Raw genomic sequence first — 23,631 nt, forward strand, 5'->3', positions numbered from 1 at the left:
ATCCTGACAATGCTATTGATCCACTACTAAATGGAGATGGTAGAATTATCAATAATAATGCAGAAAAGAAATGTTCAAGAAATATTTCTGTTATGTATTTGGGTGGGGGGAAACAGATGACACAGTCTCATCACAAATTGTTGATACACTCTTTCCATTCCACTAGTACACTGGAGGATATGAAACAAAAGCTACTAAAGTTAGACATTTTTCAATAAGCAGATCCAGGTAACTTGCATCCAAGAATCTTAAGAGCCAGCTGCGGAACACACTGGACCACTAATGTTGATTTTTCAATAAGTCTTAGAACAGTGGGAACGTTCCAGGAGACTGAAAGAAAGCAAATGGTTTGCCAATTTTTAAAAAGGATAAATGGGATGACCTGGGAAATTATGGCCTGTCAGTCTAACATCAATCCCAAGCAAGAGATATGGGACTTGATTCATAAATACTTAAAAGAGGGTGTGTAATTAATGTAAATCAAAATAGCTATCACATGACATTTGATTAAAAAACTAGAATGATATAAAATTAACATGGCACACATAAAATGGATGAAAACTGGCTGATAGGTTTCAGAATGTAATTGTAAACAGGGAATCGTCATAAAGCAGTTTTTTTTCGAGTGGGGTCCAGCAGGGATAGGTTCTTGGGCCTACGCTATTTACCATTTTATCAATGACCTGGAAGACAACATACTACCATAATTAATAAAGTTTTCAGATGCTACAAACATTGAAAGAGTGGTAAATAATGAAGAGAACATATCATTGATTCACAGTGATCTGGATTACTTAGTAAACTGGGCACAAGCAAACAATGTGCCTTTAAATACAGCTAAATATAAATGTACATATCTAAGAACAGAGAATGTAGGCCATATTTCGAAAATGGGGAGCTCTAACCTGGGAAGCAGTGACTCTGAAAAAGATTTGGGGATTGTGGTGGGTAATCAGCAGCACGTGAGCTCCCACTGTGACGTTCTGGCCAAAAAAGCTAATGTGACCCTGGGATGTATAAGCAGGACATCTAACGTAGGAGCAAAGATGTTATTTTACCTCTGTGTTTGGCAATGGTGCGACCATTGCCAGAAAACTGCGTCCAGTTCAGGTGCACACAAGTCAAGAAGGATATGGATAAATTGGAGCAGGCTCAGAGAAGAGCCATGAAAATGATTAAAGGGTTAGAAAACATGTCTTACAACAATAGACTTAAGTAGTTCAGTCTATTTAGCTTAACAAAGGGGTGACTTGATTACAATCTAAGTACCTACATGGGGAAAAACATTTAATAATGAGCTCTTCAATCCAGGCTGGAAGTCAAAGCCAACAAATTTAGACTGAAAAAAAGGCATGCATTTTTTGACAGCGAGGGTAATTAACCATTGGAACAATTTACCAAAGGGGGTGGTGATGTTCCATCATGGACAATTTTTAAATCAAGACTGGATGATTTCTAAAAGATATGCTGTAGGAACTATTTTGGGGGAGTTATAAGGTCTATGCTGTAAAGGAGGTCAGACTGGATGATCACAATGGTCCTTTCTGCAACTGGAATCTATGAAATGATTAAACAATCAATTTGTAAGCACCTAATTGATAACTGGGTTGTAGATAATAGTCAACATGGATTTGTCAACAACAAATCATGCCAAACCAACCTAATTTCCTTCTTTGAGAAGGTTACCAGTGTACTAGTTACGGGGAAAGTTGTAGATGCGATATATCTTGATATTAGGCTTTTGACATGGGCCCATATTAGTCTCATAAGCAACCTAGGGAAATATGGTCTAAAAATTAAATTACTATAAAAAGGTGCAAAAGTGGTTGAAAGACTGTCCTCAGAGTAGTTATCAGTTCACTGTCAAACTGGGAAGACATATCTAGTGGGGACTCACAGGGGTCTGTTCAAGGTCCAGTATTATTCGATATTTTCATTCATGACTTGGCAACAGAGTGGAAAGCATTCTTATAAAATTAGTGGAGGACACCAAGCTGGGAGAGTTTGCAAGCACTCTGGAGGACAGTATTAGAATCCAAAATGACCTTGACGAATTAGAGAATTGATGGGAAATCAACAAGATGAAATTCAATAAAGACAAATGCAAAGTACTACACTTAGGAAAGTAAATTCAAATGCATAACTACAAAATGGGGGAAAATTGGTAGTACCACTGAAAAGGATCTGGGGGTTATAACGGATCACAAACTGAATATGAGTCACCTGCGTGATGCAGTTGTTAAAAGGCTAATACCATTTGCGGTTTATTAATAGGAGTGTCATATGTAAGACCTGTGAGGTAATTGTCCTGCTCTACAGGTCACTGGTGAGACTTTAGCTGGAATAAAAACCAGATTATGAGAAAATGTTAAAAAAAAACGGATATGTTTAGACCTGAGAAAGGAAGACTGGAGGGGAGGGGGAATTTCATAAGAGTCTTCAAACATGTTAAGGGCTGTTATAAAGAGGATAGTGATCAATTGTTTTCCATGCCTACTCAGGATGGGACAAGTAGTAATAGAATTAATCAGCAGGAAGGGAGATTTAGGTTAGAATTAGAAAAAACATTTATTCTAACTATAAGGATAGTTAAGTACTGGAATAGGTTCCAGTGGAGGTTGTGGTGGTTTTTAGGAACAGGTTGGACAAAGGGATGATCTAGGCATACTTGGTCCTGCCTCAGCCCAGGATGCTGGAGTAGATGATCTCTTGAGTTTCCTTCCAGCCCTATATTGTATGATTTCTATTTGGTTTGATGGGGTTACTCACATGTGTAAGTGTTTGCAAGATCAGGGCCTACATCCTTTAAGTAGACTAAATCATCTTAGTTATTTTGGGGTTTTTAACTATCATTTTAAAACAGCCAAACCTCTCTGGCACAAACAAGTTTTGTGGCAAGCTGCTAATACCTCTGTTTCTTGAATTGAGTTTCATGTTACAATGATGCTGTGACAATGTGACTAAGTCTATGGGAGACATCATAATTAAGACCAAGTGAAATAATATTGATGCAATCTCTGGTTAGGACATGACATTTTGAGCCAATCGGAAATAACGGCAACACTGTAAAAATAAAAACAATATTTTTATGTCAAGACAATGGCAACATAATAACAATGCACAAGAAAGTCTATGAAGGTCATTTTACTCGTTCTGAATTGTGGCAGCACCCATAGATTGTTCTCATTACATTTAGGCCCTGAAATCATACAGTATGGTCCTACATCTAACTAGTGTTCCTCAACACTGAGTCATGTTTTATGCCTAAGGGGAAAATATTTACTTTGCTAATAAGAGCCAAGAACTGGGGGAAGGAGAAGTATTTCATGTAACCCTTATTGTAATACTTCTATCTGGCTAAAAAGAACACAGCCCTGTATTAGAAGCACTCAGACAGAGAAACATATATATGCAACAAAAAGTTGAATCATAATTGCTGTGGTAATTTTCCCTATCATACTGTTGCTTTTGTGATTTTTATGTTGTAACTTGAATACTTTATAAACTTGTTTTCCTCTATAGTGCTAAAGAAAAAAAGAAAGAGGATATAAACAAGTCTTACAGGTTTAGAAACCTTTTGCTTCTTTAGTGAGTGAATCAAATGTTTGGATCATGCCATAAAGACCTAGAATCTCAACTATTAACATGACAATCAACTGTGTACAGGACCTGCCACTACAATGTCTGGGTATACTATCCACAGCTTAGTAGTGAGAAATAAAAGCCCTGCGGTACAAGATAAATATCATAGGGTACCAGGTGAAGAAAACGGTGAGAATTGAGGTTCACAAATCTGCCTTCTTTCTGAGAAGAGAAAAAATGGATGATATTGAAGACGAGTCAGGAGTTCTGATGCTAAGTTCAAGTGACACAAAAACTAAAAGAACCGTGTCGAAACTATACTCCTGTCTTGAATCATTTTCTCAAATGCTGAAGAGAAAGCAAACAGGAATGAGTTTCTCCAAAAGAAATGTATCATTTGAAATGAAAGGCTTGGGTATGCTTTGAAGGGAAAAAAAGAGAAAAGATAATTTACTAATAAAGTAAAGATACTACCATGGAAAGAAAAAACAATCCACAAAGATCAACCATCTGCTTAAGAAGACAGCAACCAAGAAGCCTTAAGCAAAAATATTTAGAACTTCTTTAGAAATCAAGAAGTTACTGATGTATTGAACAAAACTCAATGAAACAAACACCAATACTCATAGGTTCTATAGAAAATCCAGCAACCTATCAAACACGTAAACATTATTTCAAATGTGGGAAATACAGGAAACATTAACTAAATATAGGAAAGGCGGCAGATATTGTTGTTAAGGCACTCAGGATATCTGGGCTCTATTCCTGGCTCTATCACACACTTCCTGTCTGAACTTGGACAAGTTACTCTACATGTCTAGGCTGCAGTTCCCTATCTGTAAAATGGGCATAATCATTCTTTCTCCCATTCTTTTCTGAATTGTCTGTTTAAATTATATGCTCTTTTGGGCAGGGACTATCTCTTGCTATGTGTATGTATAGCCCAATGAAGCCTCTGTTTCAGTTGCATCACTAAGGACTATGGTAATAGAAATAAATGAATAATAAATCATTTGTACTCCTAAGTCTTAAAGCCCCAGCCTTTTTGAATAGTAAATTACTTCTGAAAATACTCTGACAATCCTAATAATTCGTGGCCACCAAATATGTATAACTGGAGCCACTTTCTCTTCAATGACTATGAGAAGTGGCCATAGAGACCAAAAGCACAACTTTCAACTCTAACTTGCCAAGAATACAAAGTCTGCCATATGATCAGCACACTGCAGTTTGGCTCAATTCTTTAACAGCAGTATTTGTTGACAAAAATTTTCCTCCCCAAAGATATTGGGATACCAAAAAGAAGACTAAGTTCTTTGGGGCAGAAACTGGAGGGGGTCCTGATGGTGACAGTTTAAGGTCACAATATAGGAAAACACTTAACCACATGCTTAAGTTCATCTTTGTTCCGGCTTAAGTGCCTTCCTGAATTGGGGCATGCATCATTATTAGTGTATTCATTCACAGAATTTATTAGTGTTTTCATGAGTTACTTAGATTGACAAAGCTAGGCATTATTATGGCTAAGTATCTCAGAATTAAACATTATATAATATATTAGCTATCTTACCAGCAGTAATCCAAAAGGTGTGGAGGAAGCACTGGGATGTATATGTGTTGCCAATACATTGGATATAACAATGCCGCTGACCCATGAACACAAGCAGTTAACTGAAAATAAAAATATATACACAGAATTGACAACAAAAAATTTTTAACACGAAGAAAGTACAAAATTTAAAATAAAATGTTTATATCCTTAAAGTCTCAATTGCATGAAAAAAATAAATGTTGAAATGTAGCATTGTTAATATTATTTTTAATTGTTAAGATGTCAGAGTTTAGGGCTAGAACTGACCACCAGATCATCTAGTCTGGCCTCCTGTATATCACAGGCCATCAACACCAGCCAGTACCCACACACTAAACCCAACAACCAAAGTAAAGTATTACAGACCATCATAACCTCCGGACACAGACTCATAGACCTTAAGGCAAGAAGGACCATCATGATCACCTAGTCTGATCCCCTGCACATTGCACACTACAGAACCTCACCCACCCACTTCTACAGTAGGCCTTTAACCTCTGGCTGGGCTACTGACATCCTCAAATCTGGATTTAAAGACTTCAAGTGTACAAACATTTATAAAATGATGAACTGACACAATTTGAAAAGGATGCCCCTCATAGTTATCCTTCCTCAGCCATACTCCCTCAAAAAGAAAAAAAAAAGAAAAAGAAAAAGCCTGAGCAAACAGATGTACTTGCATCATGCCTGCAAAGTCAACAAACTCAGATATGTCGGAGTAACATCAGAAATGAATCCTACAATTTATTTATTTTAATTTTTTTTAAAATCCCCATTAACAGGCCATACAAAGGATAGCCACCCAATAGCGTAACAAGCCTATCACACGCCCCAAAACTGAAATAGTTTCCCAGCCAATAATTTAAAGAGCCAAATACCCAAACCTTCAGCTTTCCACAAAAATCTTAGCAAACAAATAGTCTTTGTCTTTGGGGAAATGATGCAAATTCCTGCAAATCACCCTTGGTAATCTTGGATAAAAGACCTGAGCCACAAAAGAGAAGCTCCCTCTACTCCTGTAACTCAACACCACGTCATAATCAACAGAAAGGTAGAAGACAGATCGGGTATCATCATCGTGGACATTTGGGACTCAAGTGAACTTGCACAACAGTCAATTCATCTGAGAAGGAGCATAAGTAACTTTCAGGCGGTATTCCTAAGGGCTGAACTAAATTCTCCTTAGTCTTTCTCTGTCTTCATCTCTAAACACTTTTTGAGAAAAAGAGTCCAGTAAATCAGGATACTCCAAATGATATGAGACCAGCTTTGTCACCTTTTCAAATAACCCCTCCCAAAAAACTCATGGTGAGAGACAGGACAGAAGTTGACAAGAAATGGTTCCCTGACCAGTAAGTGAACAACTTCTTGTATGAGGCAAGCTAGCACCTTGGTATCCTGTAATGAGAGGTTAGTCTCTACTAATATTGGTCCCAGCAGCCCAGTTTGTTTTACCATTCATGAGGTGCTATCTTGCGGGCTGTATGCCACAGATCCTTACCTGGAGGACATACCTCTACACACTATTGTGAATAAAATCATTTGAAACAACCAATAATTACTTTGCATTTGCTCTCCCATACAGGGCCCTCCTACCATGAAGACAGATAAACTGGACTGAATCTGGTTGATTTTATTCATAAAATAGGTGAGAAATTGCACAGAATGAGAAAATATCAACACTGTTTCCAAACAGAGGTAGCCCAGATCCAGCACATGAGGCATCACCAAGAACACAATCCTACTGATCTACAGTTCTCAGATGGAGTAAAAGAAGGGGGGGGGGGGGGGGAAGACATCTTTCCTATGCAGAGGATTTCAGAAACCCAGACATAATAGGACTCAAAATCTTATCTCTTTAGTTCCACTACTGGTGCTACAATTGCCTTCCCTGGTACTTGATTTGCCACAGATAATCCAATGGAGATCTATGATAATAGCATAGACAGAAGGAGGTTTAGAAGCCACCTTGTTTATGGAAGAAAAAAGATGGTTATAATGTTTTATTAGGTCATCGATAAAGTGACTATCCAATATTGACTTAATTAGTACTGGTCTTTATAAAGCATGCATTTCTACTGTAGCAAATGTAAGAGCTAAAAAAATGTGGATCCTGCTAGTACAGTGCTGAAATGTTATGGATTTTATAGGGGAAATCTCTTCATGGAACAAAGCAGCAATTAAAGCTTTAGCATCCTGGGTATCTTGGACAGTTATACTTGTTTATAAAAATTATAGAACAATTTTGCATATACATTTTTATAATAAAAATGGAAAAAATAATTATAAGAGCATCTTGGCAGAAATCATAGACAATTACAATTTGTGCAGCACAGTTTGCTCATCACTCAGATTAATATAATACGATTAAGTATGGAAAAAAAGAGGGTCTGAAAGCTCCTGAGGGATATCATTAGGGCAAATTGCCAAAGAATGAAACATGAGCCAGTCAGGAGAGTCTGGAAACTGCAATACCACCAAGGGACTTGAATGTTCGACAGTTGGAGCTTCAGTAATGTGTGAACTGCAGGTTACGGTATCAAGAGACTCTGTTCACTGACACATAGAATGTCACTATTGACCAACGAACTGCCCAAGCTTGACAGCTATACTACAGGAAGCCAAGTATATCATAATTCCATATTTAAACTGTTCATTTCAGATTAACATTTTGTTTCTTAGCTTTATGTTAAACAACTACAATTGTACTGTTTTTGGCATTAAGGTAATGTCCAATTTAATAATTATTGCTTTGTTACAAAGAGTTAATTATTCATTTATCTTTTGGCAAATGAACATCCTTTCTCTCTTGCACTCATTATTATTTGTTGGATTTACCTAGGATTGTTTTCCTTTACACTTTAAGTAATATTCTTGAAGCTGTACAACCAATTCAGTACTATTTTTAAGTATTTTATACAAACCAGATGTGGATTCACAAATTAAAATATATTATATTATATTTTGTACTTCAAGCCAAACTATCCATTAAGAATTATTGTTGCAGACATTTCAATCACAGACTGAAATAAAGCGAAGTGCTCATTAGAAGATTCCCAAAATTTAGATAAAGATCTCTTTATCTAGTTAATGAAGTTGTGTTATTCAAGATTCTAAAATTGTATATCTTATGTTTACACATACACAAAAAATAGATACATGCACAAGCATTTCTATTTCTAGTTATGCAAAAAATTGAAAAATGTGCATTATGTTTTGGTTCGCGCTCATTACCAAAACAATCTAGGAAATGAATAATTACATTGCACAAGATATTTAAAGTTTTATAATTGGTCTTTACTACTTTGTGATCCATGTTTTGGGCTGACATTCAGAAGATAAAAATGTTAAATTAATGTTCATGTTAAATTAATGCATAACATGACAATTTTAATCTTTTCTAGCAGTGAAAGTATGGACTTAACTGGTTTATTCATTTAACAAAGTTCATTATATTTCTCCTTACATTTTGTACTTAATACACCAAAAGTGTACTGTTTTAACATTTCTATCTGTTCTTTAAACAAGACTAAGTGGATTTATAAACATACCATTGGGAGGTATATAAAAATTTAGTGTGCATTCTAACTTCTAATGAAATTTGGTAATTTAAGCATATATGGAACAAAGATGCTTATCAGCTGAATGACTCTGAATACTGTGTCAACTCTACATTACAACATTTGTAAAGTGATAACTGTGGCCTTTGTGTATGAAAGGATTTTGCACTTTTATCTTGGTATTTTATTTTGCTTTTGGTTTACCTTGTGATTTTACTTTTTTAAAAAAGTTACAAACTGTAATGTTATATCCCAAATTCATCATCCATCTAAATAACTGCATTTCAATATTCGTAGTATTCCCCCCACTAGGTACAGGAAAATATAGGGAATTCTGTAGATATTGGGATAAAACTATCTTTACCTTTAAATAACCAGATATTTAAGGAAAAATTGAAAAATATTTAAGGGACATTCTATACTTGACCATTTGACCTCTTATGAGCTTAGCAGTTTATAAGTCCACCATTGCATTCAGTGGGATACAGGAGAAACCGCTGAAAGTCTGAGAGGGGAGTGGACGACCTGACTCTAGGTTCCGGTGGTGACTGCTAAGGGAGCAATTAATTGGGTATCGAAGAGTTGTTGTTCACAGGACTGCAAGGAATGGTAATATATGACCACCAGAGTGCAGTATTTAGCATGCTGTGGGGAACTGAGTAATGAAGACATGGGGCAGAAAGCAGAGTCTGAGTCCCATGGTGCTGATGCAGAGAAAAGTGGTATAGGAAACAATGATTGTGGTTGAAACAAGTTGTGAACAGTGCGGTTTATGTGAGTCCCTGGCAGAATGCAGGACTGTTTTTGCTATCTGAGGAGAAGAGTGCATTTAACTGGAGACTGCATCCAGACTGAATTCCATTTCAACCGGGATGATTAAGAATTACGAAAGAGAGTGTGGTTTAACCGGGATGATTAAGAATTACGAAAGAGAGTGTGGTTTAGATATTTTTCAGGGCAGAAAGCATCTTTAGTAAATTGTCTTGGAGTTGTCTTCAAGGTTGTGGCCAGTCCTACCCATCCTGTCAGTTGCTACTGGAGATTACATCAACTGCAAAATCTGATCAATTTCTGCATAATTATTTCTAAAGATATGAAAATGATGCATGCAGAACTTCCCTATTAAACATGTTGGATTGTTGAGGCAACAATCCAACACGTTTAATAGGGATTACTTAGTTTCAGAGTCAGAATAGTCCAATGTAATATGTTGAAACTGGTATTCCATTCCCCTGCAAAAACTTGTGGCTTACATTCTTGTCTGGCAAAATTCCTTTTGTAACATGAGATGTTTTGATTGGCACATAATTCTATGGTTTTAAAGAAGATGGAGAAAGTTTGTTGCATGAACTTTGCTAGACCTGACTGTTTGGTATTTCTATACCAGTATTTGATTTTCTAGGTCTTGAAAGTGGTGGCAAAACAGCTATAAAAGCATCTAGACAGAAATGTTTGATAACTTTTTGTCTGTTTTCAGGCAGGGAGCTGAAATATGGTGCTGAGATAGCCTTTGTCAGTCACAAATAACATGAAAGAAAAGGCCTGCCTTTGTTGGTATTATTATGACTGTCAGAATCATTTGATACTGTCAATAGATTCTATTGCATTTTCAAGTATGACTGGGAATGTTTACATCTGTTTCCGGTGCTACCTGACAAAGGATTCTAGTCAGTATTATCAACATCAATCGTAGGTGCTGGAACTAAAGGTCCATGGGGTGCTGTAGCACCCCCTGACTTGAAGTGGTTTCCATCATATATGGGATTTACAGTTTGGTTCAATGGCTCACAGCACCCCCACTATAAAAATTGTTCCAGCACCCCTGAAATCTTGTGTTGTGTTCCCATGAGATGTATAATAATAACTCTAGTGCTCTTTAATTCTATCTGCTACCTCTTTGAAAAGTGTGTAGGAAGTAGGTGCTTACGGATAATACCAAGCTACATATGCTACTTTCTCCAGACACTTAGGGGATTTCATTGTTTAAGAAATTTCCTTAGTGAAATTAATGACAATATGGCACTAAATTAGCAGAGACTGAATCCCAACAAGATTGAAATTATGCTGAGCAAGTTGGGCAAGAAACGTGAGGCAAGTCAGAGTTTCCTTACATCTTCCTATTTCAGGTAAGTAGTCTCTTCAGAAGCCTGACAATGTTCAAAAACAGAGGCACCCTTGAAGAGCGACTATTGCTAGGTGGTGCTAGGTCAGATGTGGTCAAGGCAAGTTTATTCTTTCCCTAAGAACATCAAAAGACTATAGTTTTCTTTCTCTCACACACACATGAGAACTTGACAATTCTGATATGTGCCTTTGGTACTCTAATGCTCAACCCTATCAATGAACCTTTACTATGAGCTTTCAAAATAACTGGTCAACTGCCTGCAGCTAGGGCAAACAACTGTCTATGGTGTCAACAGAGAGGATTCTGCCTGCTCGTGGTTATACTCTGTACTGGTCGCCTGCTTGGGTACAGATTATGTTTCAGATTTTGATCTTAATATTTAAAGCTCATGGTGGACAACAAGTATGTTATTGAGGGTCTGGGGTTCTATATATCTTCTTGTCTTCTAAGATTCCATTATAACTGGGCATGGAACTGAATTTGGAACTGTGTTTAAAACCAGCTTAAACAAGTCTCCAGTTAAACTATTTTCTTATATGGTTTGTCAAGCCAGAAAGAATGGTATTAAACTGTATTAGAATCATGTTTTAAAATCATGTTTATAATTGGCAACCAAATCATGTCAGAATCATGTTCGAAATCAATTTAAAGAGTTCCTAAACTCATTTCCTAGTCCAAAATGTTTATATTTATTGAATATCCACATACTATATAGGAGGCGTTGGAACCCAGTGGAAAAAGTAGTGGACAGACTCAGGAGACCTGGGTTCTATTTCTGGTGCTGGGCAAGTCACTGCACCTTTGTGCCTCGGTTTCCCCATTTGTAAAATGAGGATGATTATAGTTAACTTCTTTGTAAAGTGTTTTAATACCTACAGACAAAAAGAACTATATAAAAGCTAGATATTATTATTATTATTAAGAAGGTGATTATGGCTGCAAGAGAAGTATATAATTTAAAAAATGTTTCCAGTTCTGCTTGTGTGTTACCTTTTTGGAAAGATTCAATACAATAATATGTTTTAAAAGGTCATTTGTCAATTCCAGACTGTGAAATGCATGAGTCTTTATATGGCATAAAGGAACATATCCTTAAAACAAACCAACAAACAAAACTTGACTACACTTTCAGAAGTTTGTATGACCTGTACACATTAAAGTCAATGCTCTGTCAGGAACTGTGGGAAAACTGTAACCTAATCATCTGACTTTGCACACAGGGGACACACATTTAATACTGTATGCTCTCTCAGCAGTAGTACATGCTCAAACATGTCAGATTTATCTCTAAAAAACATTGACTAGCTGAGAACTGTCAGTCAGTAAAGTATCCTCGGGAAATCTTTACATTTGAACCTCTATTTTGATTTTATATTATTTCTATTTAGGTTCTTACAACAATACCCAGCACCATGGCATCTGAGCACTAGTTAACAATATTTAATGCACAACAATGCAAGTTTACACGCTAAACCTTTTGACAAGCCAGAAGGATTTGCCTTTTGGAATTACACTTCTCTAGTAAACTAATTTATTTAAAAGTAGCAATAGAGACTGACTTAAGTTTATACCTTTTTGTAGTCTGGAGTCTATGTCAACAAGAAAAGCAATTTTCTACAATATTTAAAGTTACATTTTTTTAATTTCTGCAGAAACACTGCTATCTGTTTGAAACAATGCTATTTTGAGTTGAAAGCTTTTTGTTAACTGATTTCTACAATATATTTATTTGATAGCTATATGCAGATTCATCTAATTCAAGTGAATGATCTGAAAACAATAACTCCATATATCACACAAACCATTTTTCTTATCTGACAGTTAACATTCTATCAGGATAAATTACTTTGTTCAAAGCACTTTCCGCAACCTCCAGTGAAACCAAAACTGAGAGAATACAAATGACAAGATTTACAATCATGACAATATGAAAAATAAGAATTTATGAAAATTTACTAGCAGAATGTTATCTGCAAGCCAAACACAGTGACTCAAATTAGACAAAATGTGCAAGTAAAATGAACCTGTGGTGCCATGCAATCACCTTTAAAAAAATCTACCATATGAGCTACAGCATTAAAAATTAATTCCCCAAAACATTTTCTAATGTTGTCAGTGGCTTTGAATGTCATGTCTGGAAATGAGCACTGGCATACTCTTTCTCAAAGTCCCATAGGCCTAATGGTTTGTCTCCCTCCCAATCCCACCTCAAGGATGATGATCAGACCCCTCTATTTAAATTCACCTTTTCAACCAAGGAAATAAAATGAAATGTTGGACTTTGAATAAATTACATGAAAACATTAAGTTTAAACTTGTAGGCATATTTTAAAAACAACCTCCTGTTTTTCAAATTTTGTCCTCTTTTTATCTGTATTTTCAATATGTTTATTCTGTGCATTTGACAGCATTTTGTTTACAGTCATTTCATTGTATTGCTGATGGGCAGTTGCTATTTCTCTCATGATGCAGCATGGTGATATCACCCTTGTATACTACCTTGGAAGGGAGAAGAGCTCACACAATTCTTGCCGAGCCTTATGAGCTCAAGAAAGGGATGTTTCCCAGTAATAGCAGCAGAGCAGAAAATGAAATTGAAGAGGCAGTGTGCAGGTGAGTGCCCAGAAAGGAGCAGGTGGAAGGAGAAAAATGAGCTTATTTGCCTGCACAAAACACCATTCTAGGCATAAGTGGAGGTGGAGGCATAAGGGGTAGCAGAGACCAGCTCTTTGTAAATTTTTTAAAATGTTTTTCCTCCAAAACAAGCTAGAACATATTTTAAAGGGTGCTCTAGAAAAGAGTGTTTTGAAAAATATTAGTCAAGTTTAACACAAGTTCAAGTTCAAACTGAGTGTCCCCTTAAGTGTTAGACTAAATAAAGAATGTCTCTCCATTCTGGTGCTGCTTTAATCTTGAAAAAGCTAACTCCGCTTACCACTTCTTTCTTCTCACTTTTTTGTCTTTTCTAATGTTCACTTTCAGTCTCCCTGTACTCTTTCCACTTCCATGTGCTATCCTTCCTTCCCCTCTTGCTCACTTATACCCTACTTTCTAAATCGCTCCCTAATTTTTCCCGGCTCCCCTAACCTCTCTTTCTCCCACACACAGGATTCCTCACCCATTTCCCGCCTCTTACTACCTTCTGTCTCACCGATAATCCTGTCTCTCCCTCTTCCTTTCTCCCCCTCCCCCTGCACTACTTCCCCTCTCTATGCAAAAGGAGTGGCTCTACCGTAAAACAAGGGGGGTCTGCATATGTTTCTCCCCTCTGAAGGGGGAATTCCCAAGAATAATTTTTGTATCCTCCCTCAAAAAGTAGAGGAACTCCATGGCATGCTCTCCTGCTGTCCACTAATTAAGGAGCAGCAGGGAACAACGATCATTGTGAATAGTTGACAAGTGACTTATTTACTGCAAGCAAGACCAGAGAGCATCATTGGCTATGTTGTAATTCATCTTTTCAATAGTGAATATGAGGAAGAGAAGTGATGGGATGGGTGAGGAGCTGTGCTAAGTAGGAAAAAGCAGATAGCTAAATACTGCTGGTATGGTATGCGGGCAAAAAGTGCCAGTGTGATATACCAGTTCAGTTCAGGCACTGATCAAATCTCCTACTTTTACGCAGCCACTGATCAACTGAGTAATAGTTTTTTCAAGGGACCTGATTGCTCTGGCAATTCATAATGGAATCTGGGGCATTCCACTTTTAGGTCACCAGTCCAAATATGGCCCAGCTAAATAGTGACTCAGCATCTGAAGAGGAGTTGTTTTTTCACTGACCTTCAGCCCAGGTCCACAAAAACCGCCATTATATCTGGCACTTACTGGTGCTCTTGTTTGGCAGTCCTGACTGAATTGCCAGGGATTACTGGACATGGAAAGTGAGGAGGAGTCCCAGTCAGACGAGGAATTTTTTCTTTTTGTCTTAGTGTTAAACTGCAGATGGTGGTTTTTTTTTAAAAAAAAGGTAATTTGCTGATCCACCTTTGAATCATGACCTTTTCTTGAAACAAAAACAAGCTCTTATTTTTAGGCACAATAGTACTATTATTTATGTTTCTATACAGATGGCAGGTAATGGGAGAAAAACTACAATACTGTTATGCAACTTCAACCTAGTCAGATAAAACCAGAATTGTCAAAAGCATAATTCCTGATCACAGGCTTCACTGCTTTTCCCCAATTCATCTCTAGTGTCATTCATCTTCCTATTGTATCATAGGTTCAATTCCCTCCTCTGCCCAGGTCTTTTGACGTCACCTTAGGCAAGTCACTTAGCCTCTGTGTGTGTCAGTTCCCCACCTGTAAAATGACATTTGTTTTTGTAATGCTGCTGTTCATCATTTTTTGCAGGCACCAACAGTGGTAATAATGGGGTGTGTGTGTGTGTTTTAATGAGATTTCTGGGCATTCGCTTAATATCAGTTAAATCTTTGCAATGCTTTATGAATGGGATAACAACTTAATATCACTTTCCTACTTTCCAGAGCTAAATTCAGCCCTCAGCTATGTCCACACACACCCTACTGACCTTATTGGAATTTTGTGCATATATCTGAGAGCAGAGTTTCATCCTAAATCTGTATTTTGCATAGAATTATCAGGATAACTCTTCTCAACATGATTGCTGCTATAAAGTTTACAATCAGTTTCTCAGATGAAGAGCAGCCATATTGCACTGCGTCACCAGCAGAATCTGCTTAAAGAGCTGGTATAACTAGCCATGGGAGGATCACCCCAGTGCAGGGGGATCACTCTGCAGGCACAGAGCCATCATAGCAATTCCTATGCCAATGCCTTCCCCCAGCATATGGGCACAACTGAAGCTGACCCCCAGGTACTGTTTTGGCTCCTTCAGTTTACTCCTTAAAGGAGTCTTGTCGTCTTGTCTTCCTAGTCCCTGGTTGACTATAGATACCATGACTGTCAAGGCAAGGGAACTGAATAGAATTTAATGGGTAACAGTAATCCATATGGACTCAACAAGATTCTAAAGACCCCATTCAATCCAACTAACTATACTGTATTCAGTAACTGAGTGGGGCTGCTCTCTTTGCATAAAAGCAAGGAAAAGCCCACAGTCAAATACCTACAAAAAACAGTTACATCTATTGTTAACATAATGAAAGAATTCCTAGTGCATTCCTTTATATGTGAGCTTCTCCAGAAAGGGCTCACAGACAGTGAAGTCAAAACTTTAACTACAGCGCTTACAGACTGATCAGGCTGGTATTAGCTAAAACAAATATTGGTCAAAATGGAGATAACATTTAGACATCTGCTTTAAAGTGAAGCTTCCTTTCCACCTGCCACATAGGCCACAAAAGATACACTCTAGTTAACATATTACTGACAGCATGATGAGAAAGCTCCTGTCAGACGCTGGCCAGCCGGGTGTTTGAGACAAAATGCACAGCCCCAGCTGACTAGTTAGAGAAAGTCTGGTGAGGTACAATTATAGAGGCATATGACAGGCCTTCATGCTTGACTGACTTGAGAACCGATGACATGGCTTTAAACAGCAATCCTTCCTACCTCTGGTCACAAAACAGCAATAAGTCAACTGATGCACTGTTGTAAAATCATGATTTATTCCTTTGCTTTGAATACATGAGACTATGGTATGATGTTCTGGTAGACTACCACAGCAGGTTCACTTGGGGCCTAAACATCTAGGGCCTGCCTACAGCATGCATAAAATCAATGTTCTCGCTCAGCCTTAATAGAAAAGCTTTCCACTCTAGCTTAATAATTTATGGAAAGATTGAATAAAAAATAAACTGCATTAAAACTATTATATCCCCATTTAATTAATAAAACAATTCATACAAATATAACAGTGGATGCCAAAATACTAATATACAAAAATACTCAATATTTTAACATGACATCTTAAACCAGTCCTCCTTATTCAGTAAAAGTGAAACAACAAAAATCACCTCTGAATATATCCCACGCATTGTTTCGTTCACTCATTCCAAAGCGTAATTTGCTTTTCTTTTATAGATACCTGTTCAAAAGCTACAAATTGTAGTTTTTGCTACAAACAGATCTTACAGAACATGATCCTCAGGCTAGGTGAATCTAGCCCACTCTAATACTAAACCCCAAGCAAGCTGCAAGGTTGATAACAACCATATTATTAAAGGGAGCTGGAAAGCTGTACCAGTAAAAGAGTCAACAGCTAGGGCAAATAATGACCATGAAGCTATAATAGAATTGAGTACAGGGAAGTTTCCACCTACACCTTTTTGTGCTCACCATGCAGATTGCTATTAAAATTCAAGCAGAGGGAGTTTTTAAAAATAGAGGAATAACCCTTGCAAATCAGTTTATAGAAACATGCAAAAGATTAAACAGAGTTGCAATTATGAAAAGATGCATACAAAACAGAAGCCTGCTTGGTTGGGAATGAAATGCAAGCGTCTCACTGCATTAAACCTATTTGAACAAATTAGATTAAAAATGCAAGTGGTACAATCACCAATTAAAAAGGCTAATTGATAACTTAATGATTCAACCTTCTCTTCTGTATACTCCCTCCCTCAAAGTAAACCTTCTTTATAAATGCAATATCGTATTTTTCTCTTGCTTTCATGTCAGGGCCAGTCCTTTATCTTGAATACAACAAACACATCAAATTTATAGCAGAGAAGTCCTAGACTTAAAAGAATTTTTTTACAGATATATTCAAGTAATTTTGCATCCCCCACAAAAGAAGGGTAAGGAGAGATTGAGCGAAGCCTTGAATTATGCCTTTTGTTATCCGTCCCTACTGCCCTGAGATAGTGAACCGAAACAGAGCTGATAACTCGAAAGTGACATCACAACCCAGTCTTCATGAACTGTCATAAACACTTGGTATTAAGTTAACCCCCAAAATAAGGGACAACTCCCTTAACAATAAAATGCATCTGATATCACTACCTTTGAAAGATAAATTTGCTTAAGAATCAAACTTTAATTTAGAAATATCAAAAGGATACCTTTTCAGCACAGTCAACAAAATACTATTTTATACATGCAATAGCCAAGAGAACTAAATCTAGCATACACATCACTCAAATAGAGACTGTTTGTTTATTTGGAATATTTTTATTAAGACACATGCATATTTAAATCCAGCAGTCAATCATTTTAATGAAGCAATGTATTAATCATACCAAAAAGCAAATTTAATCATTCTTAACTATTGAAAATAGTTTTGATAGAATAATTTAGAAGAGTGATTATATATATATAAAAAAAAAACAGTAAAGTACAGCAGTAAGTAATTCTACCAGCAGTCCTGTTCAATTTGTACGAGAGGCTGTTATGGGAGATGGGGAGGCAATGTGTACTGAAGTCTTATGTCAGTGACCCTCAACTCTACATCTCTATTTTATCAGACCTCACTAGTGCAGTTGACCAATTTACCAAGTCCTTTGCCCAACATTCCCTGGAAACTGCACATATGCACAGCCAAGCAACTGTTTTGTATCCACCATATATCACATTGCTGGAAGCACAGGTGGTGTAGCGGCACAAACTGCTCCCTGCCATGATTTGCTACTTTGCTGTTATTGATCCTGGTTGGGCAATCTGAGCATGCTCAGTAACATCTGCTGAAGCCACTGCTGACTCTTCCCTCACTCAGAACTAAAATTGGCTCCCTGATATTAATGGGGGATACCAGAGTGCAGAGAGAGCAAATTGGAAGGGAGGGATGGCCTGAATTTATGTAGGGAAGTCAGATTGTATGTGCAGGGGAGTCAAACAGGTGCAAGCAGAGAAAAGAGAGAGGCAGATAGGTAAAATCAGGGACAGGGTAGGAGCCACGGTTAAGAAAGAGGGAGATGTGCTGCCTGAGAGTGGCAGAGGGGAAAATCCCAGGACAGCGAGGGACAGCAAGAAAGAAAAGTTACCCCCAATGAGCAGCACTTGCAGAAATAGGATGTAGGTAGCAGATGGGCTTACCCCCCCCCCCCTTGGCAGGACAGGGCATCTCAGCACCCACTTCTCAGCGCAACAGGGAGGGATAAGGAGTTGGGTTGGGGGAGATAGGGGCTCCTAGGAGGAGATGGTAAGATGGCTCTCTCGAGGGCTGAGGCTCCTGAACGTGACACAGATGTTCCTAAAATATCTTAGGTAACAATTACAGTAGCCAATTTTCAAATATCAGTTATGAGACTGTTTTCCTTTCTTGTATTATTATTAATTACTGCTTGAAGATGGCAAAAATCAATTTTGTTTGTGAGTACAGTTATCCAGAGTACCAACAAATGCCAAATGTGGTATTTTTAGTTTCATCTATGATCCTAAGTTTAATGATTAAATTTAAGAATCCTGAACAAAATTATTATTAGCAACAGCTCATAACTTAATCATGGGTGTCATTGCTACTAGATGTGAAAGAAGGTCTCAAGCATTCCAACTGAATGTCCAACTATTGGCACACTACTCCACAATAATACATGTCTTTAAAACTTCCTGGACACACATATACATGATACCCTATCGTAGTACACATGTTTTCAAGTCCTTAACTACATATTTACATAATCCATACTTTAAACAGTCCTGAAATACTCACTTATACACTAGAATGTAATCTTTCTAAAAAGCAATTGCCATCCATTTTGTATACTCTCACATAGTTCTGTGAGGGATTTCTCTCTCTCTCTCTCTTTTTTTTTTTTTGTCCTTAATAATAAATTGTAAGCTTGCCCAAAGACAAAAATGTAACACTCAATGGAGTTTATAGCCCACTCAATACAAAGAAAATTTAGAGGGAACATTGTCTTTGCCAGTACTATGCCTTGGAAATGGGCTAGCTGACTAAAATTTAATCCAGTTAAGACTCTGATATTGTTGGTAGGTTGGGAAAAATAACCAGAAGAAACTGAGGAAGTGATATCAGCTCCATCATTCATGGGAATTTGTCTGCGATCTGTTATTCGGGTTGACACCTTGTGGATTTTATTGTATCTTAAGCTGTTTTGGGATGGTCTCAATTACTATCTGGACATGAATATCTTTTCACCTATAGTTGGTTGAGAGATTGCAACATTTTCTTTCTGGTGAAGATTCCACCATAGTATCTATGTCACTTCACTAGTGGATTATTGCAACGCAATTTTTATGGGGCTGCATCTTAAAACTGATCAGAAACTTCAGATAGTTCAGAATACAGCTGCCCAGCCCTTCCAGACCCCCACAGGCCTTGTTCTCCCTGTACAGGTAGCAACGGGCATACACCAATCCCTGAGGGTTCATCCACTAAACACTCACAAAATTATCAGGCCTGCAAGTTCCCCAAGGAATAGTACACCAGCATGCAAGTTTCAACTCAGAATCATCACTTAGTACCAAAGCACTTAAATACATTTATAATGAAAACAAGAATAAGTTTATTATAAGAAAACGGAGATCCAAGTGATAGAGAGTAAAAATATTAGAAACAAATGATTACATATAAAACAAAATCATGATTCATTTTCTAGAAACTAAATTCAAAGTAACAGGTTAACCTACTGTCTAAAGAAGTTTATTTCACCCAAAGTTCCCTACAGTGTTTTCAACCAATTCTGGCTGAGACCCCTTTGTCATGAAGCAAACTCATTGCACATTTAGTTTCTCAGTGAAGGACGACAGGGGTGTTTTCTTTGCCCCCCAAATATAATACAGCAAACCTTTGAAGAGCACCTCAAGATAAGGTTCTCTCCCCCTCTACCTCAGTTAGTTTCTTTCTGAAGTGCTCACAATCCTTCATTTGCATTCAGTTCAGACTGGTGATAGGAGACCCATTGTGAACAAGACCATACTCAATTTACATGTAAAAAGATAGATGGAAATACATCTGTTGTCTGACAGAGAATCTGTTTCTCACCTCTGCTGCTGACCAGTTCCTAGACACAGACATTAAGAACATATTTTCTGTATATATACACATACATTTCTTGCACAACATTTGCACATGCATTTCACAATGATACTGATGATGCACGTGACACTGGCTTTTATTTGAGACCTCACATGACATTCTTTGGTGAACTAGAATGTTCATATCAAACTCAGGAGATTCCTGTAGCTCCTACGTGCCCCTTGCCAGTTGGCACTAAGAGGTTCCTTGGTCACAGTGTCTTACTATGCCGTTGAGATCAACTGAGATACTAAGGCTAACAGCCCTGGTCTTAAACGGGAGGGAGCTAGAAGCAAAAACAGGTCCGATTATACATCCCATTAAGCTTTCCAGGACAAAGCAGACTTAAACCTGGCTTAACTGACTAATACAGGATTCTTATAGGGGCATAAGGAACACCACACATCCTACACATCTCTTCTCCTACAGCAGCACTGGGGCTATTTACTGGACCCTTATGGCTATTATATCTCTTATCAGGGACCAAGCATGCAGCTGGATTGGTGAGTTGCAAAGATGGCTTAATGCTACCTATTGCCCAACCCCTCTGGACTTCAGAATATAGGTCAGAGTTTGGCCAGCCTAGAAGGTGAGGATCAAGATGTTTTCTGTGAAGGAGCCATCATTTTAGAATTCTCTTCCCTCACAGTTTGACAAAGTCCAAATTTGTTGTTCATGGTGTGATGCTCGTCTATTCTCCTAGGCTTTTTCAGGGAGGAAGGATGCGTGAAGTGATGGGAAGCTGATGATGTGAAATGTTGGTTTAGGGTAGGGGAGGCTGGGAGGACTTCTGCATTTGAACATCAGTTTAAACTGTTTATTGCTTATCTTTTATTGATAAGTTTTGTACATGCACTACTCTTGATGGATGCATTTTAGATAAACTGAAATAACTATTGGACTGTATGCGTGAAATGGGTGATTCTAGCCTAGTCTGAATTTAACGGAGAAGATCTAGCTTTTAAAAGTCAAAGGCACTGGGATTTAAATAGAAGAATCTTTTTTTGCAAGCTTACAGTACTTACATCATCAACTGCTTTCTAAAAGCTGCACATCACTCATTCAAGATCAAACTATTTATGGGTTATTTAGCTTGGCTCTGCTCCTGCACCTTGTGGCATGCGAACTGATGTGCTTGCATTAAGACCCACTAAAGTCATGTGGGACTCTGCACAATGCAGCAGCCACACAAATTGTATATTTGGGGACTTGTGATGTTTTCTTTTTCTTTTTTAATTGTAGGAACTGCTGCTACTTACTAGCATCCTTTGGCAACACAGGGTTTTTCCCACACAACATTTTTGGCTCAATGGAATTTAAATTACTCTTTATATACCATATATTCTCTGAGTTCTCAAAAAATATTACATAATATAGAAATTTGTTTTTAGAAACATAATAGTACATCTATATCCCTCTGAAAAGTTGCTCCAAATTGTGTTTTTAAAATTGCATCTAAATCCTACTCCCAAACAAAACTGTTCGTTTACTCTTCAGTAAAGTTAGTAATGTTGAATTACTACTATGGAAAATGTGTCAGACAAAAGGCTTTATACAGCACTACTTAAAAGAAATAAAAGGATTTTCTGTGATTGAGTTTTAACAAAAGATTAAAGCTACTAAATGACAAATATATACTATGACACAAATTGGTTTGTAAAATTATAGTCACTTGCAACCTGAGTTAACCTCTCAAGCTTGCATCAAACTATAAGAAAATCTCAAAGTTTAAAACAAAAGAATATCTGAATATTTAGATATGTTTTTGTAACCAAATATAGACATTCTTTCATTTTCCCATTGACATAAGGAAAAACAGTTCAATGTGGGCAGTACCCTAAAACCTGTAATAAAAATGCTATTTTGAGTTGTAAATTATTATCAGCCACAAGAGCTGTTCCAAATCAGAGCTATTACAGTATATACCCCAAACCACTACTCTGCAACAAAGATGAATCTACCTATTACCTGGTTAGGATAGCAGCTATTATCATGGCCCCTTGATTTCCTTCAAGTAGCTCCAATGGAATAAGCCACAAGTGAATAATAAAGATCTTATAATAGCCCTTAAGAATTCTTTATAGGGAGCAGGCACAGAAATGAACTCTGGAGAGTTAAAGAACTCTCATCTCCTGATAAGAAAAAATAATTAACCTGACTTAATGTATCTGAGTAGGTCTTATATAAATCAGACTTTGGTACTTCAAGAGCCAGATTAAAACCATATATCAAAAAAGTATGTAGATATTGTCTTACAAGTACACATGGAACATATCTAAATCTGCAGAGGTCTGTAGGTCTTTTTATGAAGTGCTCAATATATTCTACTTAAAAGGAGATGTGTGAAGTACTTACAGTGCTTAGTTTGCTAGAGGTAATAATGATTCGTCTCTCATGCAACATACTGGCATAAAGTTGCATCATGTTGTTCACATCCACAGCAACAAAATATTCAGTAAGATTTCTCTGTTTAAATAAAAATGTTAACATATATTAACAACAGTAATTGATTGGAACATTTTTACATTATTTATAAAATTTCTTACAATACAAATGAAAATCAATCCTGCCAGAGAAACGTGTCTGTTCATTAAATATCTGCATTCATACAATTCCTTGCCATTTTAAACACAAAGTAAAATTAACTTTAAGATCATCTCTTCATTTTGTATGTTTAATTATCCTTCTAGGTGGAGGGGAACTTTGTATTTTCAATAAATTTGGAAACATGGAAACTTTGGAATAATATGTGCTAGTTCTGTTTAAAACAGCTATTCATTTTTATTTATATTTTGGGTTTTTAGTATGAATGCATCATGGGCCCTAGGTGACTATACATTACAATTTTTTAAAATGCATTACTTTGTAAAAT

At 37.1% G+C, this 23,631-nt stretch overlaps 1 protein-coding gene across 2 annotated transcripts in view; it reads right to left on the reverse strand.

The window, feature by feature from the left end:
* Window positions 1–23,631, reverse strand: part of DENND1B (DENN domain containing 1B) — a 237,433-nt gene that overhangs the window by 77,932 nt on the left and 135,870 nt on the right. For both annotated transcript variants that reach the window (XM_084637445.1, XM_084637446.1), the window contains 2 exons: window positions 23,115–23,225; window positions 5,153–5,253 (listed from right to left, as the gene is read on the reverse strand). In XM_084637445.1, the coding sequence (XP_084493571.1) occupies window positions 5,153–5,253; window positions 23,115–23,225 (212 nt within the window). The remainder of the gene's footprint in view (window positions 1–5,152; window positions 5,254–23,114; window positions 23,226–23,631) is intronic.

The sequence above is a fragment of the Lepidochelys olivacea genome (assembly GCF_965140295.1).
Source record: "Lepidochelys olivacea isolate rLepOli2 genome assembly, chromosome: 8".
Classification (NCBI taxonomy): domain Eukaryota; kingdom Metazoa; phylum Chordata; order Testudines; family Cheloniidae; genus Lepidochelys; species Lepidochelys olivacea.